We start from the raw sequence: 20,936 nt of genomic DNA, 5'->3' as shown, positions 1-20,936 counted from the left end.
TAGTACGTCGTCACTTTAAAACTGACGACAGATCAGCAATTCATCCAGAACCTTTGAGATGGGCATTCAAGCCATCTTTGAATAAATAGTCCTTTGTCTATCCTGACTGGGAAACACTTCCACTTTGGAATATGTAATTTAACTTGACTGTATTTTTCAGACTCACCCATTTTAACCCACTTATCTGCAGTACCAATTCTTATCAATCCAAAAGCTGAACACTTGTGATACTTGATCTGTGTTGATGCAATTATCCTGCTTTGACTACTGCATCGGTCTCCTTTCTGACTTCCCTGATTCTTGTCCCTCCCCACTCCATTCCTTACTTCCCTCTGCTTCCTGGATCATATCTGTAAGAAACTGTTCAATCATGTCTCCCGACACCTCAAGATCCTCCAGTGGTTATCCATCGATCTCCACATCAAACAGAAATTCCTTGCCATCCACTTTAAGGCTCTCAATCAACTCTCCTCCTCCTACCTTACCTCACTGAATTTTCTACTACAATCCAGCCCACACACTCCATTCTTCTAGTGGCAATGTATTCACTATACCCTGATCTCGTCTATCTAGCCGCTGACCCTTTGACCACAGCCTCCCTCTGACCTGGACCTCCTTTCCCCATAATATACCGCAGACCACTACCCTCCCTACTTTCAAAGCCTTATTAAAATAGCATCTCCTCCAAGAGGCTTTCCCCTACTCCCTCCCTTTTCTGCATCATGCCCTTGAATCTGCTTAATAAATGCCAGTGTTATTATTATTATTATTTTACCTTTTAAGAAGTTGATATTCACCCCACTCTCGGTCCCATAGCACTTAAGCTGTAGTTTATTTCAGTTCCCATCTCCTCCTCTAGACTGTAAATTTCTTCTCAGCAGTGAACATATGTACCAACTCTGCTGTATTGTACTTTCCCAAGAACTTATACCGTACTCTACACAGAGTAAGTGCTCAATAAATACCATTGATTAATTAATTGTGGGCAGATGCCATATCTACCTTGATCATTGTATTGTATTGCAATCTTCAAAGTTCTTTGTGCTTAGTGTTCTTCACACTGTAAACACTCAAAAAATAGTATTGATTGTTGGATCCATTAGATCCCATTTTGCTGCTCTGTGATTGCATGTCTTGCTCCCATGGGCTATGCATATTCTTGAAAGATATTCTTCTGATAACATCCCAGTTTGGGCCTGAAGTCTTCATGGAGTAATATTAATGTCAAGCCCCAACCCGAAGACTAATAGTCAGTGAAAATGACGTTGATAATTGGGGTTACAGACACTGGTCCTACATTTAAACTTGCCCCCAAAGCATGATTATCATCCCATTGCCCTGTTGAATGGGGAGTATTTGAGGATTTTCCAATCCCCCAACTCTAGACTGTGAGCCCGTTGTTGGGTAGGGACTGTCTCTATATGTTGCCAACTTGTACTTCCCAAGCAATTAGTACAGTGCTGTGCACACAGTAAGCGCTCAATAAATATGACTGAATGAATGAATGCCTTCTCATTGTATTATTCAGTACAGTGCCTGGTACATCATGATGTAGTGGATAGAGCACAGACCTAGGAATCAGAAGGTCAAGTGTTCTAATCCCCACTCTGCCACTTGTCTACTGTGTGATCTTGGGCAAGTCACTTCACTTCTCTGTGCCTCAGTTACCTCATTTGCGAAGTGGGGATTGAGACTGTCTAACCCAATTTGCTTGTATCCGGCCCAGAGCTTAGTACAGTGTGTGGCACATAGTAAGCAGTTAACAAATACCATTATTATTATTATTACTTAACAAATACAATTATTGTTAAATAGATGTCTTCCTAGCCCAGACAGCCAGGGGAGACAATGTGGAGGATGAAGGGAAGAGCCAGACCTAAGCAGTGTTCCCAGCTAGGCAGGAAGAATGTCTAAGACAGTCTGCCATCTTGCCTCACAGGCCTAACCACGTATTCCCCCAGAAAGTGATACAGAATTGCAGTTAAAAACTATTTATCTTTTGGTAAGATTGAAAAAAAAATGGAATTGCTGTAGCCACTCAGAGGCAAGCTTGCCCATTTGTTTTTTTTTTCTTTTTCAAGTTGATATGCTTTCTCCTTGCTGCACAGCAACCTTAGATAACACCAAGGTCATCCAATTTAATAGAATATGTTTGGCAGGACCTTTCTTAATGGAGGTAATGGGGTATTTCTTAGCACTACTTCTGTGTATAACTTTAAATAGGTAAAAATAATTTACTTGGATCTGTTTCCATTGCAAATTTAAAAGTTGAACTTTTTTTTCAAATTACATTTGTATTGGATTTTTTCCCACCAAGATCATTTTAAAGTCCTCACTCTCATTCCCATCCATCTTGGCATGTCATTCCATCAGGACCCATGGCGCTCATATACCTATGTATTTGTTTACCTTTTTTTTCAATTTGTATCAGTACTCTTACTCTTTTACTTATTTTACATATCTCAGTTTGCCTTGCCCATTAAATTGAAAACTGCCCAAAGGAGGGACTGGAAATGCTCTATCATAATTATGGTATTTGTTAAGCAATTACTATGTGCCAAGCACTGTTCTAAGTGTTGGGGTAGATACAAGGTAAGCAGGTTGTCCCATGTGGGACTCACAGTCTTAATCCCCATTTTACTGATGAGGTAGCTGAGGCGCCGACATGCTAAGTGACTTGTAGAAAGTCACTGTGTATTTGTAAGTGCCTAGTACACTTCTCTTTAAAGAGTATCATCATCAATGGTATTTTTTGAGCACTTACTCTGTGCAGCGCACTGTTCTAAGCACTTAGAGTACAATACCACGGTATTGCCCATATGTTCCCTGCCTGCAAGCAGCTTACAGTGCAGAGGAGTAGGCACACAAATGCTGTTGGTATTGATGAATCATTGCTTTTCTCTAAGCTGTTTTGGTGTAAGAAAAGACTAATCAGCTCATAGCAGCATGGGCTAGTGAAAAGAGCATGGGCTGGAGCGTCAGAGCACTTTGGTTCAAATCCCAGCTCTGCCAAATGCTTACTGAGTGACCTTGGGCAACTCAATCAATCAACCTTATTTATTGAGCACTTACTCTGTGCAGAGCACTGCACTAAACACTTGGGAGAGTACAATATAACTGCCCACAGTGAGCTTACAGTGTAGAGGGGTAGAGAGACATTAATGTAAATAAATATGGATAAGTACATAATTGCTGTGGGGCTGAGGGAGGAGTGAATGAAGGGAGCAAATCCAAGAGCAAGGGTGATGCAGATGGGAATGGGAGATGAAGAAATGAGGGCTTCATCAGGGAATGCCTCTTGGAGGAAATGTGCTTTCGATAAGAGAAGCAGCATGGCTCAGTGGAAAGAGCCCGGGCTTTGGAGTCAGAGATCATGGGTTCAAATCCTGGCTCTGCCAGTTGTCAGCTGTGTGGCTTTGGGCAAGTCACTTAACTTCTCTGGGCCTCAGTTCCCTCTTCTATAAAATGGGGATGAAGACTGTGAGCCCCCCGTGGACAATCTGATCACCTTGTAACCTTCCCAGCGCTTAGAACAGTGATTTGCACATAGTAAGTGCTTAATAAATGCCATTATGATTATTATTATTATTATTATTAATAATAAGACTTTGAAGACGGGGAGAGTAATTGTCTGTTGAATATAAAGAGGGAGGGTGTTCCAGGACCTGGGAGAGAGGTCAGTGGTGAGATAGACAAGATTGAGGTACAGTGAGTAGGTTGGCATTAGAAGAACGAAGTTTGTGGCCGGGTTGGTAGTGGGAGAGCAGTGAGGTGTAAGGTAGGAGGGGGCTAGGTTATTGAGTGTTTTAAAGCTGATGCTAAGGAGTGTCTATTTGATGTGGAGGTGGATGGACAATTACTGGAAGTTCTTGAGGAATGGGGAAACACGGACTGAACGTTCTTGTAGCAAAATGATCCGGCCAGCAGTGTGAACTATGGACTGGAGTGGGGAGAGACAGGAGGCAGGGAGGTCAGCAAGGAGGCTGACAGAGTAATCAAGGTGGGATGGGATACGTGCTTGGGTTAACATGGTAGCAGTTTGGATGGAGAGGGAAGGGAATATTTTAGTGATGTGAAGATTGAACCAACAGGATTCAGTGACAGATTGAATATGTGGGTTGAGTGAGACAGATGAGTCGAGGATATTGCCAAGGTTACAGGCTTGTGAGACAGCAAGGATGGTGGTACTGCCTACAGTGATAGAAAAGTCATGGGGAGGACAGGGTTTGGGTGGGAAGATGAGGAGTTCAGGTTTGGACATGTTAAGCTTGAAGTGTCAGTGGGACATCCAAGCAGAGATGTTTTGAAGGCAGGAGGAAATGTGAGATTGCAGAAAAGGGGAGAGATCAGGTCTGGAGTTGTAGGTTTGGGAATCATCTACACAGAGATGGTAATTGAAGCCACAGGAGCGAATGTGGCACATCCAAGGCAGTGGATGTAGGAGTATAGATGAGGGCCCAGAACTGAACCGTGAGGGACCCCCACAGTTAGAGGGGGTGAGGCAGAGGAACCACCCGTGAAAGAGACTGAGAATGAGCAGCCAGAGAGATAAAAGGAGAACCAGGAGAGGACAGTGTTGGTGAAAATGAGGTTGGATAATGTTTCCACCATAAGCTGGTGGTCGACAGTATCAAAGGCAGCTGCGAGGTCAGTTAGGATGGAGTAGAGGCTGTTGGGTTTGGCAAGGAGGAGATCATTGGTGACCTTTGAGAGGGTGGTTTCTGTGGAATGAGGGGAATGGAAGCCAGATTGGAGGGAGTCAAGGAGAGAATTGGAGAAGAGGAATTTGAGACAGTGGCTGTAGACAACTCGCTCAAGGAGTGTGGAGAGGAATGCTAGGAAGGAGATGGGGCGATAACTGGAGGGAGGTGAGGGCCAAGGGAAGTTGTTTCAAGGGTAGAGGAGACATGAGCATGTTTAAAAGCAGTGGGGGGAATAAAGCATTTGACTTCTCAGTGCCTCAGTTTCGTCAACTGTAAGATGGGAATTCAGGACCTGTTCTCCCTCCTACTTAACTGTGAGCCCCATGTGGGACAGGAACTGTGTCCAACTTGATTAACAGGTATCTTCTGCAGTGCTTTAGAAGAGTACTGGACACATAGTAAATGCTTAACAAATATAATTACAGTTATAATAATGATAACAGCATTTGCCATTTATATTGGGGAAAACCTATGTGACATGACAGTCTAAGCCCTTTTTGAGTTTGATTTACTGAGGCAGGAAATATAAAAACATGATATAATTATGTATGTTACCTGAATTATTCTATTGCCAAAGTAAATGTGCTTCAAGTACATACTTATTAATTTTTTAAATGAATCAAACAAGGGATTGCTTGTATCCACTCCAGCAGTTAGTACAGCATCTGCACATAGTAAGCACTTAACAAATACTAAATTGTCAGCTCTGTGACTTTGGGCAAGTCACTTAACTCCTCTGTGCCTCAGAAGCAGCGTGGCTCAGTGGAAAGAGCCCGGGCTTTGGAGTCAGAGGTCATGGGTTCGAATCCCGACTCCACCACCTGTCTGCTGTGTGATCTTGGGCAAGTCACTTAACTTCTCTGGGCCTCAGTTACCTGGAAAATGGGGATTAAGACTGTGAGCCCCACGTGGGACAACCTGATCAGCCCGTATCCTCCCCAGCGCTTAGAACAGTGCTTTGCACATAGTAAGCGCTTAACAAATGCCAATTATTATTATTATTATTTGCACATAGTAAGTACTTAAGAAATACCATCATTATTATTATTATTATTACCATCATTATTATACTGAGCACTTGGGAGAGTACCAGATAATAAGTTGTTAGACACTATCCTTGCCTTCTAGGAGCTTACAATCTAGAGGGAAAGACAGACATTAAAATACATTACAGTTAGGAGAAATTGGAGAGTATAAGGATATGAATAAATGTGGTGTAGAGCAGGGGGTGGAGTGAATATCAAGTGCTTAAGGGATATAGATCCAAGTGCATAGGCAACACAGAAGGGAGGGTGAGTAGGGGAAACTAGGCATTAGTCAGGGAAGGCTTCTTTGAGGAGATGTGATTTTAGGAGGATTTGGAAGGTGGGAGAGTTTTGTGGTCTGTATAGGACAGGAAGGGGGTGGGAATCCCAGGCCCTAGGGAGGATGTGGGTAAGGGGTTGGGTTGTGAGACAGGCATATTCAAGCTGCAGGGTGTAGGTTGGTGTAAAGAAGCAAAGGGTATGGGCTGGAGTGAAAATAAAATTTTATACTCACCCCCGTGACGTACACAGCCTTATTGAAATTGGTACTGTGGTGTTCAGATATGCAATATCCAGCCATGTCCTGGAAATCAGTCAATCAATCAATCAATCGTATTTATTGAGCGCTTACTGTGTGCAGAGCACTGTACTACGCGCTTGTGAAGTACAAGTCAGCAGCACGTAGAGACAGTCCCTACCCACATCTACGCTGATGACATCCAGATCTACATCTCTGCCCCTGCTCTCTCCCCCTCCCTCCAGGCTCGCATCTCCTCCTGCCTTCAGGACATCTCCATCTGGATGTCCGCCCGCCACCTAAAGCTCAACATGTCGAAGACTGAGCTCCTTGTCTTCCCTCCCAAACCTTGTCCTCTCCCTGACTTTCCCATCTCTGTTGACGGCACTACCATCCTGCCCGTCTCACAAGCCCGCAACCTTGGTGTCATCCTCGACTCTGCTCTCTCATTCACCCCTCACATCCAAGCCGTCACCAAAACCTGCCGGTCTCAGCTCCGCAACATTGCCAAGATCCGCCCTTTCCTCTCCATCCAAACTGCTACCCTGCTCATTCAAGCTCTCATCCTATCCCGTCTGGACTACTGCACTAGCCTTCTCTCTGATCTCCCATCCTCGTGTCTCTCTCCACTTCAATCCATACTTCATGCTGCTGCCCGGATTATCTTTGTCCAGAAACGCTCTGGACATATTACTCCCCTCCTCAAAAACCTCCAATGGCTACCGATCAATCTGCGCATCAGGCAGAAACTCCTCACCCTGGGCTTCAAGGCTGTCCATCACCTCGCCCCCTCCTACCTCACCTCCCTTCTCTCCTGCTACTGCCCAGCCCGCACCCTCTGCTCCTCCACCACTAATCTCCTCACCGTACCTCGCTCTCGCCTGTCCCGCCATCGACCCCCGGCCCACGTCCTCCCCCGGGCCTGGAATGCCCTCCCTCTGCCCATCCGCCAAGCTAGCTCTCTTCCTCCCTTCAAGGCCCTGCTGAGAGCTCACCTCCTCCAGGAGGCCTTCCCAGACTGAGCCCCTTCTTTCCTCTCCCCCTCGTCCCCCTCTCCATCCCCCCGTCTTACCTCCTTCCCTTCCCCACAGCACCTGTATATATGTATATATGGTTGTACATATTTATTACTCTATTTATTTATTTATTTATTTATTTTACTTGTACATTTCTATCCTACTTATTTTATTTTGTTGGTATGTTTGGTTCAGTTCTCTGTCTCCCCCTTTTAGACTGTGAGCCCACTGTTGGGTAGGGACTGTCTCTATGTGATGCCAATTTGTACTTCCCAAGCGCTTAGTACAGTGCTCTGCACATAGTAAGCGCTCAATAAATACGATTAAAATAAAAAAAATAAAAAAAAAACAGCGGGCTCACAGTCTAGAAATGAGTTTTTACTGACATTTCAGGGGCTATGACATCTCCTACACGATTGCTCTTTCCTGGAAGTCACTCTGTTTGCAGCATGGCCTAGTGGCAAGAGCACGGGCGAGGGAGTCAAAAGACGTGGGTTCTAATCCCGGCTCTGCCACTTGTCTTAGGCAAGTCACTTCACTTTTCCGTGCCTCAGTTCCCTCCTCTGTAAAACGGGAATGAAGACTGTGAGCCCTGCTTACCTTGTATCCACCCCAGCGCTAACAGCAATGCTTGGCACATAGGAAGCACTCAACAAATATTACTGTTATTATTATTACCATTATGTGAATGACAAGAGAAAGCCATTAATATTTTTTCCAATAAAATTTTTTGGGCCATGTTTCCTTTGTGGCTTTACAGGAGAGAAATAGCCAAAGAGACGGGAAAATTATCTTTGTAGTAGCAACAAGCTAGCAAAACTTAAGAAACCCTGAATTTCTCCGGGGGTTACAAAAATGGATTGCTACTAATTTTCCTGGATGGTGAAATAATAACAATAATAATGATGATGGTATTTGTTGAATGATGAAATGAACAATACTGGAAGGGAAGTGATATGTTTTAAAAGCTAGTGTTCTCCGATAATAATAATTAATAATTATGGGGTTTGCTAAGTGCTTATTATGTGCCAAGCACTGTTCTAAGTGCTGAGGTAGATATAAGGTAATCAGGTTGTCCCACATGGGACTCACAGTTTTAATTCCCATTTTACAGATGAGGTAACTGAGGCACAGAGAAGTTAAGTGGATTGCCCAAGATCACCCAGCAGACAAGTGAGGGAGTCTGGATTAGAACCCACAACCTCTGACTCCCAAGCCCATGGTCTTTCCACTAAACCACACGATGACATTGTTGCTTTCACTTTGGCAACCCCCAGACTAAAGGCCACTGAATTTTTTCTTCCATATCTAAGGTTATGAAATCTGCTTTGCTTTAGCATCAAATATCACAATATGTAGCGTGCTGGGTAATGGTCCAGTGCTTAATACAGTGCCTGGCACATAGTAAGCGCTTAACAAAACCGTAATTATTACTAATTATTGTTATTACTTTTCATTACAGAGCTGGGTGTGAGGGAAAATGAGCAATGTACTCTCTTTCTTTCCCATGTCTAGGAGAGTAATGTTTGTGAAAGAAGTGGAAGTCTTAGGACATATGTCTGTAGATTGGCAGTGTCTATTTGAAGATTTTATTCGTCCTCCTGCTGTTGAAAGCAATATCCTAAAAATCACCATTAAGGTAACAGAGCAGAAACTGTGGGTGGGGATGGAGTGAGGGAAAAACCATACCTCTAACTAAAATTGCATAGAATAAATGTGAGCAGTGTACCCATTTTGTTTTCGATTGTGAAATTGTTTTTGACGACTTGTGATAGTGGTAAACCTGTATTTTACAGGAAAATTGTGCCCAGGCATCAGGATGTTTTAGTGTGATAGCATATTATTATTATCATCCTCCCTTGCTTTGAATATGAAAAGTTAAACTTAAAATTTCACAGCATCTGAAATATTCAGGGGTGCTTTTTCCACTCCTGTTTCAATGAGAACATGATCATTTTTTTTTCTCCATTCACTAAGGCAAGCCGATGACAGCTCATGGGCATTGGTTTTCTACCCACATATTTGAGCCCGGCCTAAGAACTGACAAATCTGTTGTAGGATTGAGCTGGTTATTTTAAAGCAGGTTCATCATCATCATCATCATCATCAGTCGTACTTATTGAGCGCTTACTATGTGCAGAGCACTGTACTAAGCGCTTGGGAAGTACAAATTGGCAACATATAGAGACAGTCCCTACCCAACAGTGGGCTCACAGTCTAAAAGGGGGAGACAGAGAACAAAACCAAACATACTAACAAAATAAAATAAATAGAATAGATATGTACAAATAAAATAAATAAATAGAGTAAAAAATATGTACAAACATATATACATATATACAGGTGTTGTGGGGAAGGGAAGGAGGTAAGATGGGGGGATGGAGAGGGGGACGAGGGGGAGAGGTTCCTGTCCTACCCAGGGAATAGGAAAGAGTGAGGGGAAGCTGAAGGCTCAATCAGTCAGTTACACTTTTTGAGCACTTAGTGTGTGCGGAGCACTGTACTACACGCTTGGGAGAGTACGGTATAACAGAGTTGGTAGACACATCCCCTGCCCACAGGAGTTGACAGTCTAGCGAGGGAGTCAGACATTAATACAAATAAATTATAGATCTGTACGTAAGTGCTGCGGCGATAAGATACTCCTTCTGGACAACCCCTCTCTCCTTCGTACCATCCACCATCCCACAGGAGCTACCGCAGTATTGAACTCAACCTTTGGCCATGTGCGAAGACCGTGCAAGTTCATTTGGTATTTGGCATCTTTGGGCTCCGCAAGAGGCTCAGTGTAAACCCCAGGGATGCTCCACTGGGCCATCTTTGATAGAATATGAGTCCTCTCCTCTTAGAGTGAGCCCATAAATAGCGTAGCCTCTGTGTGTCTAAACTCTCTGCTCAGGCATCGATCTACTCCCTTCACCCTAGTGGACCAAAGCCCTGTGATGAAGTATTAATTATTTTAGGTCACCATGGTCCCCTACAATACTAACTGGTCTGCAAGAGTTTATAGAAGCAGCATTGCTCCTTAGACTCACCGTTGCATTGTAGTCGGTCATGTATTGAACGCTTACTGTGTGCAGAGCACTGTACTAAGCCCTAGAGAGAGTACAGTCTAACAGTACAACAGACATTCCCTGCCCACAGTGAGCTTCCATCTAGAGGATGAGATTATTGTTGAGAAATAGCTTTATCTCAAAGTCAAGCGCGTAGAACGGTGCTTTGCACATAGTAAGCGCTTAATAAATGCCATAAAAAAAAGTGCTTTATGGTCATTTTCCCAATCTGAACCTCTAGGGGTTAAGTAGTTTTAATCTCATTTCCTTTCAGAGAGAAATGGGGACAAGTCAGTACACTAACTGAACTGAAAATCAGACATCTTCCCTTCTCTGATAGCCAGACCCACTAGCCTTGGGAGGAAGCTGTGACGTAGAGCTAAGAGTCTGGGGATAATGGGGATTTGGGGACTCCTCCCAAGGTTGTCTGTCAGGGCAGCTGGTTAATGTTCTCACCTCCTGGTTAAAATGAAAATCGTAAGTTGCCTACATTTTTAGGATACGTTGGAAAGCTCATCAGCTGAGGGCCCAGGTTGCAATTTAAAGAAAATATGAGAAATACAATGTTTTGTTCATTAATATTTAAATAGTATAGTGTCAGAATTTAAGGGGTGATATGTTTCCTGAAGCACTGGTTTTCAAGAATGGGGTTCTTTTACCCTTCAGTTACCATTTTCCTCTCCCCTTGATGGTTAGACTTCTTTGTATCCTATATTCAATGATTTAGCCATCAGACAGTGAAATGAAATTGGGATTTTAGATTTGTCAGTTGTGATGATCCATTATTTTATCCAGATAGAGGAATACACTCCTGATTTCATAAATTTTAACTTGCATGCTGAAACACTAACCTTAGAAAAAATGATTTATTTCTTACCTGGTCTGGGCTCACATGTTTGGATAGTCTGCAGGATATAAAATGCAGTAATACAGTTGACATTTAAGCAGCTGATTAAAGGTTTAGATTCTCTTTTCTTTGCCAGACTCATTTCCGTTCTGTCATTTTTTTCTTTCGTGCAGGATCAGGGGCTGTTCCCCAAAAAGGATGGTGGCAGTCAAGGCAGTCTAAAGAAAATTTGTCTCCGGGATGAAAATACTGCAAAGGTAAACAATTTTTAAAGAATATCTGTTTTAAGCCAAAGGTTGAGAAGGCGTATTAAAATGGAGGATCACACTCTAGTTTATCTCATATAGTAATAATAAACCCTCCACGTAGAATTACTGCAATTAATTCTGTGGAGGCAAAATATTTGAAAGCATGTTTGCTATTTCCCATTCAAATGCTTGAGTCTTTGGGACCGAGCTGAATTGTTTGAAGTCAGTGGTCTTCTCCTTGTCTAGTGGTGGGCTGCCGTCATCAGCCGTTCAGTGACTAAGATGTTGAGGGCTACCAGTCAAGTCGTCAGGGTATTTACGGTGTGCAGAGCACTGTACTAAGCATTTGGGAGGTTGTCACACTGTGCCTCCAGGCCTCCTCTTGCCACTGTCCAACGCAGAATAAGACAGCTTTATCTCATTTCCCCATCCTACCTTTCCCCTCTACTGCCTCACCTATGCTCTTGAGTCTGTGTTACTACTCCCCACCTAGGGCCCTTATGTACATAATATTATACTCTGCTGCTTTGGCTAGTCTGATTTATTTTAAACTCTATCACCCTGCTAGATTGTAAACGACTTGAGGGCAGGAACTGTGTCTACTTACTCTGTTGTAATAATAATAATAATAATGATGGCATATGTTAAGGGCTTACTATGTGCAGAGCACTGTTCTAAGTGCTGGGGGAGGATACAAGGTGATCAAATTGTCCCACGTGGGGCTCACAGTCTTAATCCCTATTTTCCAGATGAGATAACTGAGGCTCAGGGAAGTTAAATCATCATCATCATCATCAATCGTATTTATTGAGCGCTTACTGTGTGCAGAGCACTGTACTAAGCGCTTGGGAAGTACAAATTGGCAACATATAGAGACAGTCCCTACCCAACAGTGGGCTCATAGTCTAAAAGGGGGAGACAGAGAACAAAGCCAAACATACTAACAAAATAAAATAAATAGAATAGATATGTACAAGTAAAATAAATAGAGTAATAAATGACTTGCCCAAGGTCACACAGCAGACATGTGACGGAGCAGGGATTCGAACCCCTGACCCCTGACTCCAAAGCCCGTGCTCTTTCCACTGAGCCACGCTGCTTCTCTGTTGTACTCTCTCAGGTGCTTGGTACAGCGCTCTGCACATAGAAGACACTCAATAAATATAGTTGATGGAGTGATTGTTTCAAGTGCATGTGAAGTTTCAAATACAAATTCAAATATGGTAACTGAACATAACCCAGTTAGGGCAGCACAATGCCAGTCTGTGTCACAGCATCCACCCAGCAGGCGGTTTGTAACCTTGGTAATCAGTCATAGCTACTTCTTCTTTTTCCAGTGGTGTTTGTTAAGCACTTGCTATGTGTTAAACACCATTCTAAGTGCTGGAGTAGGTAAAATTGAATTAGGTGGACACTATCCATGGGCTCACAGATTAAGCAGGAGGGAGAACAGGTATCCGCAGTTTACAGTTGAGGAAACCGAGGAACAGAGAAGTTAAGTGACTTGCTTAAAGTCACAGAGCAAGCGGGGCTGGGATTAGAACCCAAGTCATTCCAACTCACAGACTTGTGCTTTCTCCAGTAGGTCACATTGTTTCTGAGTGCTTTACTGAGTGCTTACTGTGTTCAGAGCACTGTACTAAGCACTTAGGAGTGGATAATATAACAGATTTGGTAGACATGCTCCCTGCCAACAAGGAATTTAGCACCTAGAGAACCTTGGTAGCTGACAAGGTCCTCAGCGCCTACATTAGCAAAAATCTCCAGTGGCTACCAATCAATCTGCGCATCAGGCAGAAACTCCTCACCCTGGGCTTCAAGGCTGTCCATCACCTCGCCCCTTCCTACCTCACCTCCCTTCTCTCCTTCTCCAGCCCAGCCCACACCCTCCGCTCCTCTGCCGCTGATCTCCTCACCGTACCTTGTTCTCGCCTGTCCCGCCCTCGACCCCCGGCCCACGTCATCCCCCGGGCCTGGAATGCCCTCCCTCCCCACATCCGCCAAGCTAGCTCTCTTCCTCCCTTCAAGGCCCTACTGAGAGCTCACCTCCTCCAGGAGGCCTTCCCAGATTGAGCCCCTTCCTTCCTCTCCCCCCATCCCCCTCTCCATCCCCCCTTCTTACCTGCTTCCTTTCACCACAGCACCTGTATATATGTATATATGTTTGTACATATTTATTACTCTATTTATTTTACTTGTACATATCTATTCTATTTATTTTATTTTGTTAGTATGTTTGATTTTGTTCTCTGTCTCCCCCTTTAGACTGTGAGCCCACTGTTGGGTAGGGACTGTCTCTATATGTTTCCGACTTGTACTTCCCAAGCTCTTAGTACAGTGCTCTGCACAAAGTAAGCGCTCAATAAATACGATTGATTGATTGATTAGCAAAATATTTTCTAGATTTCTGCTGAGTTTGTCTACCACATGGGACATAATAGGAAATTTGTCATTCAAAAGTCTTCTATCAATCATTTGTATTTATTAAACATTTACTGTGTTCAGAGCACTGTTCTAAATGTTCAGGAGAGTATAATGTAGTAAAGTGTGTAAACATGTTCCCTGCTCTCTAGACTGTAAACTCATGGTGGGAGAGGAATGTGTCTACCAACTCTGTTGTAATGTACACTCCCAAGCGCTTAGTACAGTGCTCTGCACACAGTAAGCATGACTGAAGAAGCTGCTTAATATGTGTGAAGCACTTTTCTAAGCACTGGAGTAAAAATAAGCTGATCAGGTTAGATACAGTCCCTGTCCCACATGGGGGTTCACAGTTTAACTAGGAGGGAGTGGAACTTAATCCTCATTTTCAGATGAGGAAACTGAGGCACAGAAAATTTAAGTGACTTGCCCAGGATCACACAGCAGACAAGTGGTGGAGTTGGGATTAGAACCCAGGTCCTCTGACTTCTTTAGTTAGCAGGTGTGCGGAGCCTAAGTCCAGCATCAGGTTTTAGGTAGACTTCAATGATCTATTCATTGTTATAGTGTTTCCCAGTAACTTGGGGAACTGGAGAAGGGATACCTCAGATTTTTGTACATATTTATTTTACTTGTACATATCTATTCTAATTATTTTATTTTGTTAATATGTTTGTTTTTGTTCTCTGTCTCCCCCTTCTAGACTGTGAGCCCACTGTTGGATAGGGACTGTCTCTATATGTTGCCATCTTGTTCTTCCCAAGCGCTTAGTACAGTGCTCTGCACACAGTAAGCGCTCAATAAATACGATTGATTGATTTGAGATAGAGATGTCCACTCACGTTCAAGCCCCTTATATCCAGATGCAGCAGCTAAGCTTATTTACCAAATTTGGCAATTGCCAGTGGCAGTGTAATTACTATAGATTTCTAAAACTTTGTGAGAATGGTGCATTAGTCAGGAAAAACATATATTGTATAGGACAAATGTTCTTGCCCCTCCTTAGAGTATTTTCCAAATCAGATGTAGACTCCCTAAATGACGTAAACTACAAGTAAGAATAAAAAGATAGATGGGAACCTATCTGTTAAGCCAGCCCTTTATTCTGATATAGCAATTATCTTCTGTGTCTAATTAAGCCCTGTTACACTGGGAATGTGTATTTTTTCCCCTATTACAGTTGTAATGTCATTGCAATGAAGTGTTCTTCTTATTAGATTTTACCTGCTGGACATAGAATAAGGCTGAAGCAAACAATATTCTAAAACGTAGGCAGTTAGGTTTATACCTTTGACTGGAATAGCTTACACACACTTAGGGAGCATATTTCTGAAGTTGTGATTTAGGAAATGTTTGTATCTATTGAAAATCTCACTCGATTGTTAACTGGAAGAAAAAATGCAGACAAATGGGCTGTGCTTGTAATCATAATAGTATTTATTAAGCACTATTGTATTCAGAACACTGTACTAAGCACTGGGTGAGAATACATAGGTGGGAATTAGACACAGTCCTTGACTCTATTGGGGCTCACAATCTAAAACTCATATTTCTAGGCTGGATTTCCTCCTTGTCTATTGGATCCAAATAAATATAATTAGATTCCAATTATATTTCAGTAAAATTCCTGCTTAGCTTATAAATTGAAATATTTTAAAAGTGATTTTAAGTAATAGTATGTAGCAAGAGTCTTCCATGTGCAGAGCACTGTGCTAAGGACTTTGGAGAATGGAATAGAATTAGTAAGATGAACCCTGACCTTGTGGAGCTAAAATAAGTAATCAGTAGATGGAAATAATAGAGTTTAAAGATAAATAAATCCTCAGAGGATGTGAGTGTAAACAAAGGCTGAACTGGCAATGGGGAGAAGATGAGAAATTAATCAGGGAAGACCTTAAGTGTCACATTCATGATACTTTGTGATCCATTTAGAGAATAGATATCTATGAGGAAGGAAGGATTAAAAATCTTGACTAAATACTGGCTATTAAAATCCCAAGGTATTTTGTATTGTATAGACAAAACAGGATGGAAAATACTTGATTATTTAGGGATCAATTCTTACAACTGTGTATAACTTGTATTTCTCTGTTTTACAGAGGGCTTGTTGTGCCATCGATGATGCCCAGTCAACAAGGCAGCAACAAAAATTGGTGAAGCAGGCTTCCCTAAAGTGTCTCAGACAACAAATGTCAATGTAATTATTGGATATTGGTTTTGGTTTCATGGCTTCCTCTTGTATGATCATCTTCTTGGAAATTAATTAGACGCAAATTACCTTGCAGAGAAATGGATGTTCTCTGTCGTCATAAAAAATTTTGCACAGATAATCTTTCACTTGGGAAGGGTTGTGACTAGGCTAGTAGTAAAATTTCTGTCATTCTTGGGAACTACTCAGTTCACTCTTGTGCTGTGTAACTCGAAGTTCAGGGTCACTTGAAATGCATCAGAATGAATCACTTGAAAAATCACTGCCATTCTAACACATTAGTATGTGTTAATACTAATACTAAGATTTAATGGAAACCAGACCTACTATTGATAACTGCAGTGCTTACTGGGGAGTGGAGCAGGAAATTCAGAAGGAGAGTGTAAAGACATTAAATACACCCAAGAATTTTATTGGCTCTATTTAAAAATTTTCTTCGAATTACTTTTCCAGGTTTCTTTAATGGTTTCTAGTTGAGTGATGAATATATTAGTAAAACTTTGACATTATATCACAAATAGGGTTTCTTAGACTGAAGTGATTTTTGATGTCATACAAGTCAAAAACATTTATAGAAGGGAAATTTTTCTCTGTGTTCCTTCCCTTTTACTTCTGTTTGTTTTGACCTAAACTTGCACTGCTATATTTTGAATAGGCCAGTTAAATGATTATGTTAATTTAAGAGCACATGTGAAGGATTTACAGTTTTGGAAATGTTGTTTACATTCAAGTGTGTAGAACAAATCATTTGATACAATTGGAGATCTTGAGCTCAAGGATGTATTGCACTTTAATTGGTTTTGGAGTTAATTTATATAGTATGTTAACTGCCTAAAAATTTTCAAAGAGAATAATTACCTAAAAAGTTTAAATGTAATGAAAATGCTCTTGATGATTAGTGTACCTTTATATAGGACCAGAAAGTATTTGAATTGCCAGTAATAGGAAACATTGAAGCCCTTAGTTATACTATGTGGAAATGGAAAAGCATTTCCCTGTGAATGATTGCCAAGGGGGTAGTTTTGAGAAATGTTTCCTTATAAAGTAGCCCCACCCAAGCCCACGTTTCATTTAATTGCAGTCGATCCTTTTAGGTATGAAATAGTGTTAGACTTCAGCTGTATAAAAACCTCAGTGTTTTTCCTAGAAAGGGAGATGTGGACATATCCAGGAAGCAAGATGTTCAGTTCATAATCCCAGATTTACTTTGTTCAATTTTAATCTTCACTTCCTGATAATTTCTTTATCACCATATTATAGTCAATTTATGAGTTTATAGGCCAATTTTGTTGGGTTCCCCATTCTACAGTTAGTGTGCAGTATGGGCACAGAGTGTGACCAATAACTAGTTTGCAGCCAGAGAAGGATTTTTTTTTGTCTTACATTAGAATGTCTTTTATAAAACTACAGTCCACAGCATCGGCACAGCCCTTTTCTCACATGAGAAAAGTATCACTCAACTCATAGCTTTTTTTTAAAAATACCGTTTCCTCCCCTAGTACTTAATACATATCATCTAAAGAGTCATGAAACCACCATGAAACTACTCTTTATCAGTCATAAACGATCTTGTTTTTGGGCTACCTGTCTAGATTTTTTTGTCTGCTAGAGATGTCTAGGGTGTTGGGGGAGGAAAATAATATTCTGGTTCACTAGTGGTTGTTGAAATTGTATATGCATAATGTTTACACTGCAAAAGTGATACATATCCATAAACTTACCACTATTTCCTCCTTTGACCTTTTAAAAGCCTTGTAATGGAGATAGTTATTTCACCGAAAGAGTGCAATAATAATGCTATGACATGCCTTTTTGTATGCTCAGGCTTTTTGTATTATTTGATTTTCAGAGTCTGTATATGAGCCAATGAAAGAAAATAGGTGCATATGCTTAATGGTGTTAATGCATTTGGTAATAAAATCTTTTTTGGCTCCTAAGTAACTTTCCAAATTATTTTTTTGTGTATATTAGACTTTGATTCAAGGGCTTTAGCCACCTTTCATTTTACAGGGTTTTCTTTGTCAAATAATTATAGTGATCAAGCTGATGTCACTACATAGCATGTCTTTTAATTCACTCATATTTATTGAGTGCTTACTGTGTTTGGAACACTGTACTAAGTGCTTGGGGGAGTACAATGCAACAGTAAACTGACACATTCCCTGCCCATAACGAAAACTCTTATACCCCCTCCCCCAAATTTCCTAAACTCAATCAATCAATCGTATTTATTGAGCGCTTACTGTGTGCAGAGCACTGTACTAAGCGCTTGGGAAGTACAAGTTGGCAACATGTGGAGACAGTCCCTACCCAACAGTGGGAGAAAATGCTTTCTATATCTTAGAAAGGTCTCAGTTCACCCACATAAAATTTGAGAGACCATGAACACCAACGTAGCCGTATTTTGACTAAGGGAGAGAAAACAATGTTTGTTTTACTCTCAAGCAAGGAGATAAGGTTGTTTTGACAAGGAGTTCAAAGTAATTGATATCTACAAAGCCTCTGCCCTGGGATTCAGCCACTTTCTAATTAGTGTCTGCCAACTGATAGGGTCTTCTGCTGCTGGGGCTCAGCTGTCCACAGTATCTGAGGTTTTCCTTAAGAAATGTTTCTTCTGTGATGCTAATTTTTAGTTTCCCTACTTAAGCTCACCTTTCAGCAGCTGTTTGGGTCAGGCCTATTAAAGGTGTGAAATGACAAGCATTTCTTCAGTACTGTTGGATTATGTTTCAGGGTCCATTTGTTTGTGATCCTGTCTTCCTAGGGAATGATGTGTAGTACAGACTGAAAAGAGGCTGGAGGCAGGGAGACTAGCGAAGTAATAATAATTGTGGTATTTATTTAGTGCTTACTGTATGCTAAGTACTGTTCTAAGCACGGGGTAGATACGAAGTAATCAGGTTGGACACAGGTTGGACACTTGCCAGCTTGTACTTCCCAAGCCCCTAGTACAGTGCTTTGCACACAGTAAGTGCTCAATAAATGCGATTGAATTAATGAATGAATGACACAGTCCCTGTCCCAACTAGGGCTCACAGTCTTAATCCCCAATTTACAGCTGAGGTAACTGAGGCACAGAGAAGTAAAGTGACTTGCCCAGTGTCACACAGCAGACATGTTCCAGAGCCAGGATTAGAATTCACGTCCTCTGACTCCCACCTTGCTCTTTCCAATAGGCCATGCTGCTTCCCCTGCCCAAAATTGCACAGGTTTTTGTTTCACACCCAGAGCTGCAATGTCAGCTCCGTAGCCAGCTAGCTCAAACATCCTAGTCTATTTACCATAGACTGCTTTTTCCATTTCTGTTTGCTTCCTGATGTTCAGTGACAATAATTTATGTGTGTGTGTGTGTGTGTGTGTGTCTGTGTCTATGGGGGTGGAGGTGTGGCTAACTAACTAGAAGGAACAACTTTGATATGTAAAGTTTACAGGAAATCCAGTAAAGGCCTCTTAAAAATGTGGTTCCAGATGATCAAAATGAAATCTTGCATATCTTCTTGTTACAGTTCAGAGAGTGAATGGAAACTAATGAAGGCACTTTGTTTTCCAGGTACTGTAAAGACTGATTACCCCTGACTCAGACTGGGGAATGAGAATATACTGCCAGTGCTACTTTATATTAGTGGCCCAGCCAATTAATGTTGAATTATGATGCGGATCTTGGAGAAGTACAATGCTTATTTAATGTCAGGTGGATTCGCTCTAATTAAATGCTATCACCATCACTTTTGGATGGATTAATAATTTTAGACCGTTTCAATTGGAGGAAAAACAATTCCTTGTTTTATTTACATGCTAATAAGTTGCTAAATATATACAAGTTGTTACCAAACAGGTGAGGACAGAGAATGGTCAGAAAATGAGTGTGTCCACTCATACCCATAGTCCATTTAGATCTGTGGAAATATTGTCGGGTATCCCATTTCCCAAATACAAAGAATACACATTAGATGCAGCAGTTATTGCCCCTGTTTTCTAATCAAAGTAGGACTTTGTGGGGGGAACAAAATATGGCTAAGGCTAGTTTAAAAATTGACATTTCAAGATATGGAGTGGTTATTTGGAAAGTTTTTTATTTGTCCCACTCAAAGCAAAAATATAGAGAAATCTTATCCATCAAGGTATTGAGTCAATAGAAAGTACAGCTAACCTCTTCAAGCTTCAGCAGTGTCTTAATTTGTTTTTAACAGAAAACTCCAAACCCTAGCTTGAAGGAGATGGTTTTCCTATGCTCAGAAATCCATTTTGGGATGGACAATAGTAATAATAATAATAATAATGTTGGTATTAGTTAAGAGCTTACTATGTGCCGAGCACTATTCTAAGTGCTGGGGGGATACAAGGTAATCAAGGTTGTCCCACGTGAAGCTCACAGTCTTAATCTTACATTTTACAGACGAGGGAACTGATGAGGCACAGAGAAGTTGTGACTTGCCCAAAGTCACGCAGCTGACAAGTGACAGAGCGGGATTAGAACCCATGACCTCTGACTCCCAAACCCATGCTCTTTCCACTGAGCCATGCTGCTTCTCTAACCAGACAACCAGACTTTAAAATGATTCACACATTCAATTGAATTTATCGAGGGTTTACTGTATTTATTGAGCACTTACTGTCCCTTGTGGATTAGCGTGTAAAAAAAAGAAAACAAACTGTCAGTTCAGCAGAAAAGTTGGTCCATGTTTCGACCAGATTTTTGCTATCTTTTAAGCTACATTTTCTGTTTTCCCACCTGTGCTATGGCAATATACAAGATCCCTGTTTTCTGTGTATATATATATATATATATATACATACCCCTGTATATATATATACATATGTATATGTATATATGTTTGTACATATTTATTACTCTATTTTATTTGTGCATATCTATTCTATTTATTTTATTTTGTTA

The 20,936-nt window shown here is 41.4% G+C and overlaps 1 protein-coding gene across 3 annotated transcripts in view; it reads left to right on the top strand.

Annotated features, from left to right (window-relative positions):
* VPS13C (vacuolar protein sorting 13 homolog C) overlaps positions 1-19,699 on the top strand; it is a 192,363-nt gene extending 172,664 nt beyond the window's left edge. For 2 of the 3 annotated variants that reach the window (XM_038746191.1, XM_038746188.1), the window contains 4 exons: positions 8,777-8,900; positions 11,335-11,418; positions 15,930-16,027; positions 19,590-19,699. In XM_038746191.1, the coding sequence (XP_038602119.1) occupies positions 8,777-8,900; positions 11,335-11,418; positions 15,930-16,027; positions 19,590-19,605 (322 nt within the window). In that variant the 3' untranslated portion in view covers positions 19,606-19,699. Of the gene's footprint in view, positions 1-8,776; positions 8,901-11,334; positions 11,419-15,929; positions 17,977-19,589 lie in introns of those variants that run through there. The other variant, XM_038746189.1, reaches the window with a different exon arrangement.
* The last annotated feature ends 1,237 nt before the right edge of the window (positions 19,700-20,936 follow it).

The sequence above is a fragment of the Tachyglossus aculeatus genome, chromosome 5, assembly GCF_015852505.1.
Source record: "Tachyglossus aculeatus isolate mTacAcu1 chromosome 5, mTacAcu1.pri, whole genome shotgun sequence".
Classification (NCBI taxonomy): domain Eukaryota; kingdom Metazoa; phylum Chordata; class Mammalia; order Monotremata; family Tachyglossidae; genus Tachyglossus; species Tachyglossus aculeatus.
Note: the sequence above shows the minus strand (reverse complement) of the source record. Positions and strands in the feature narration are given on the sequence as shown.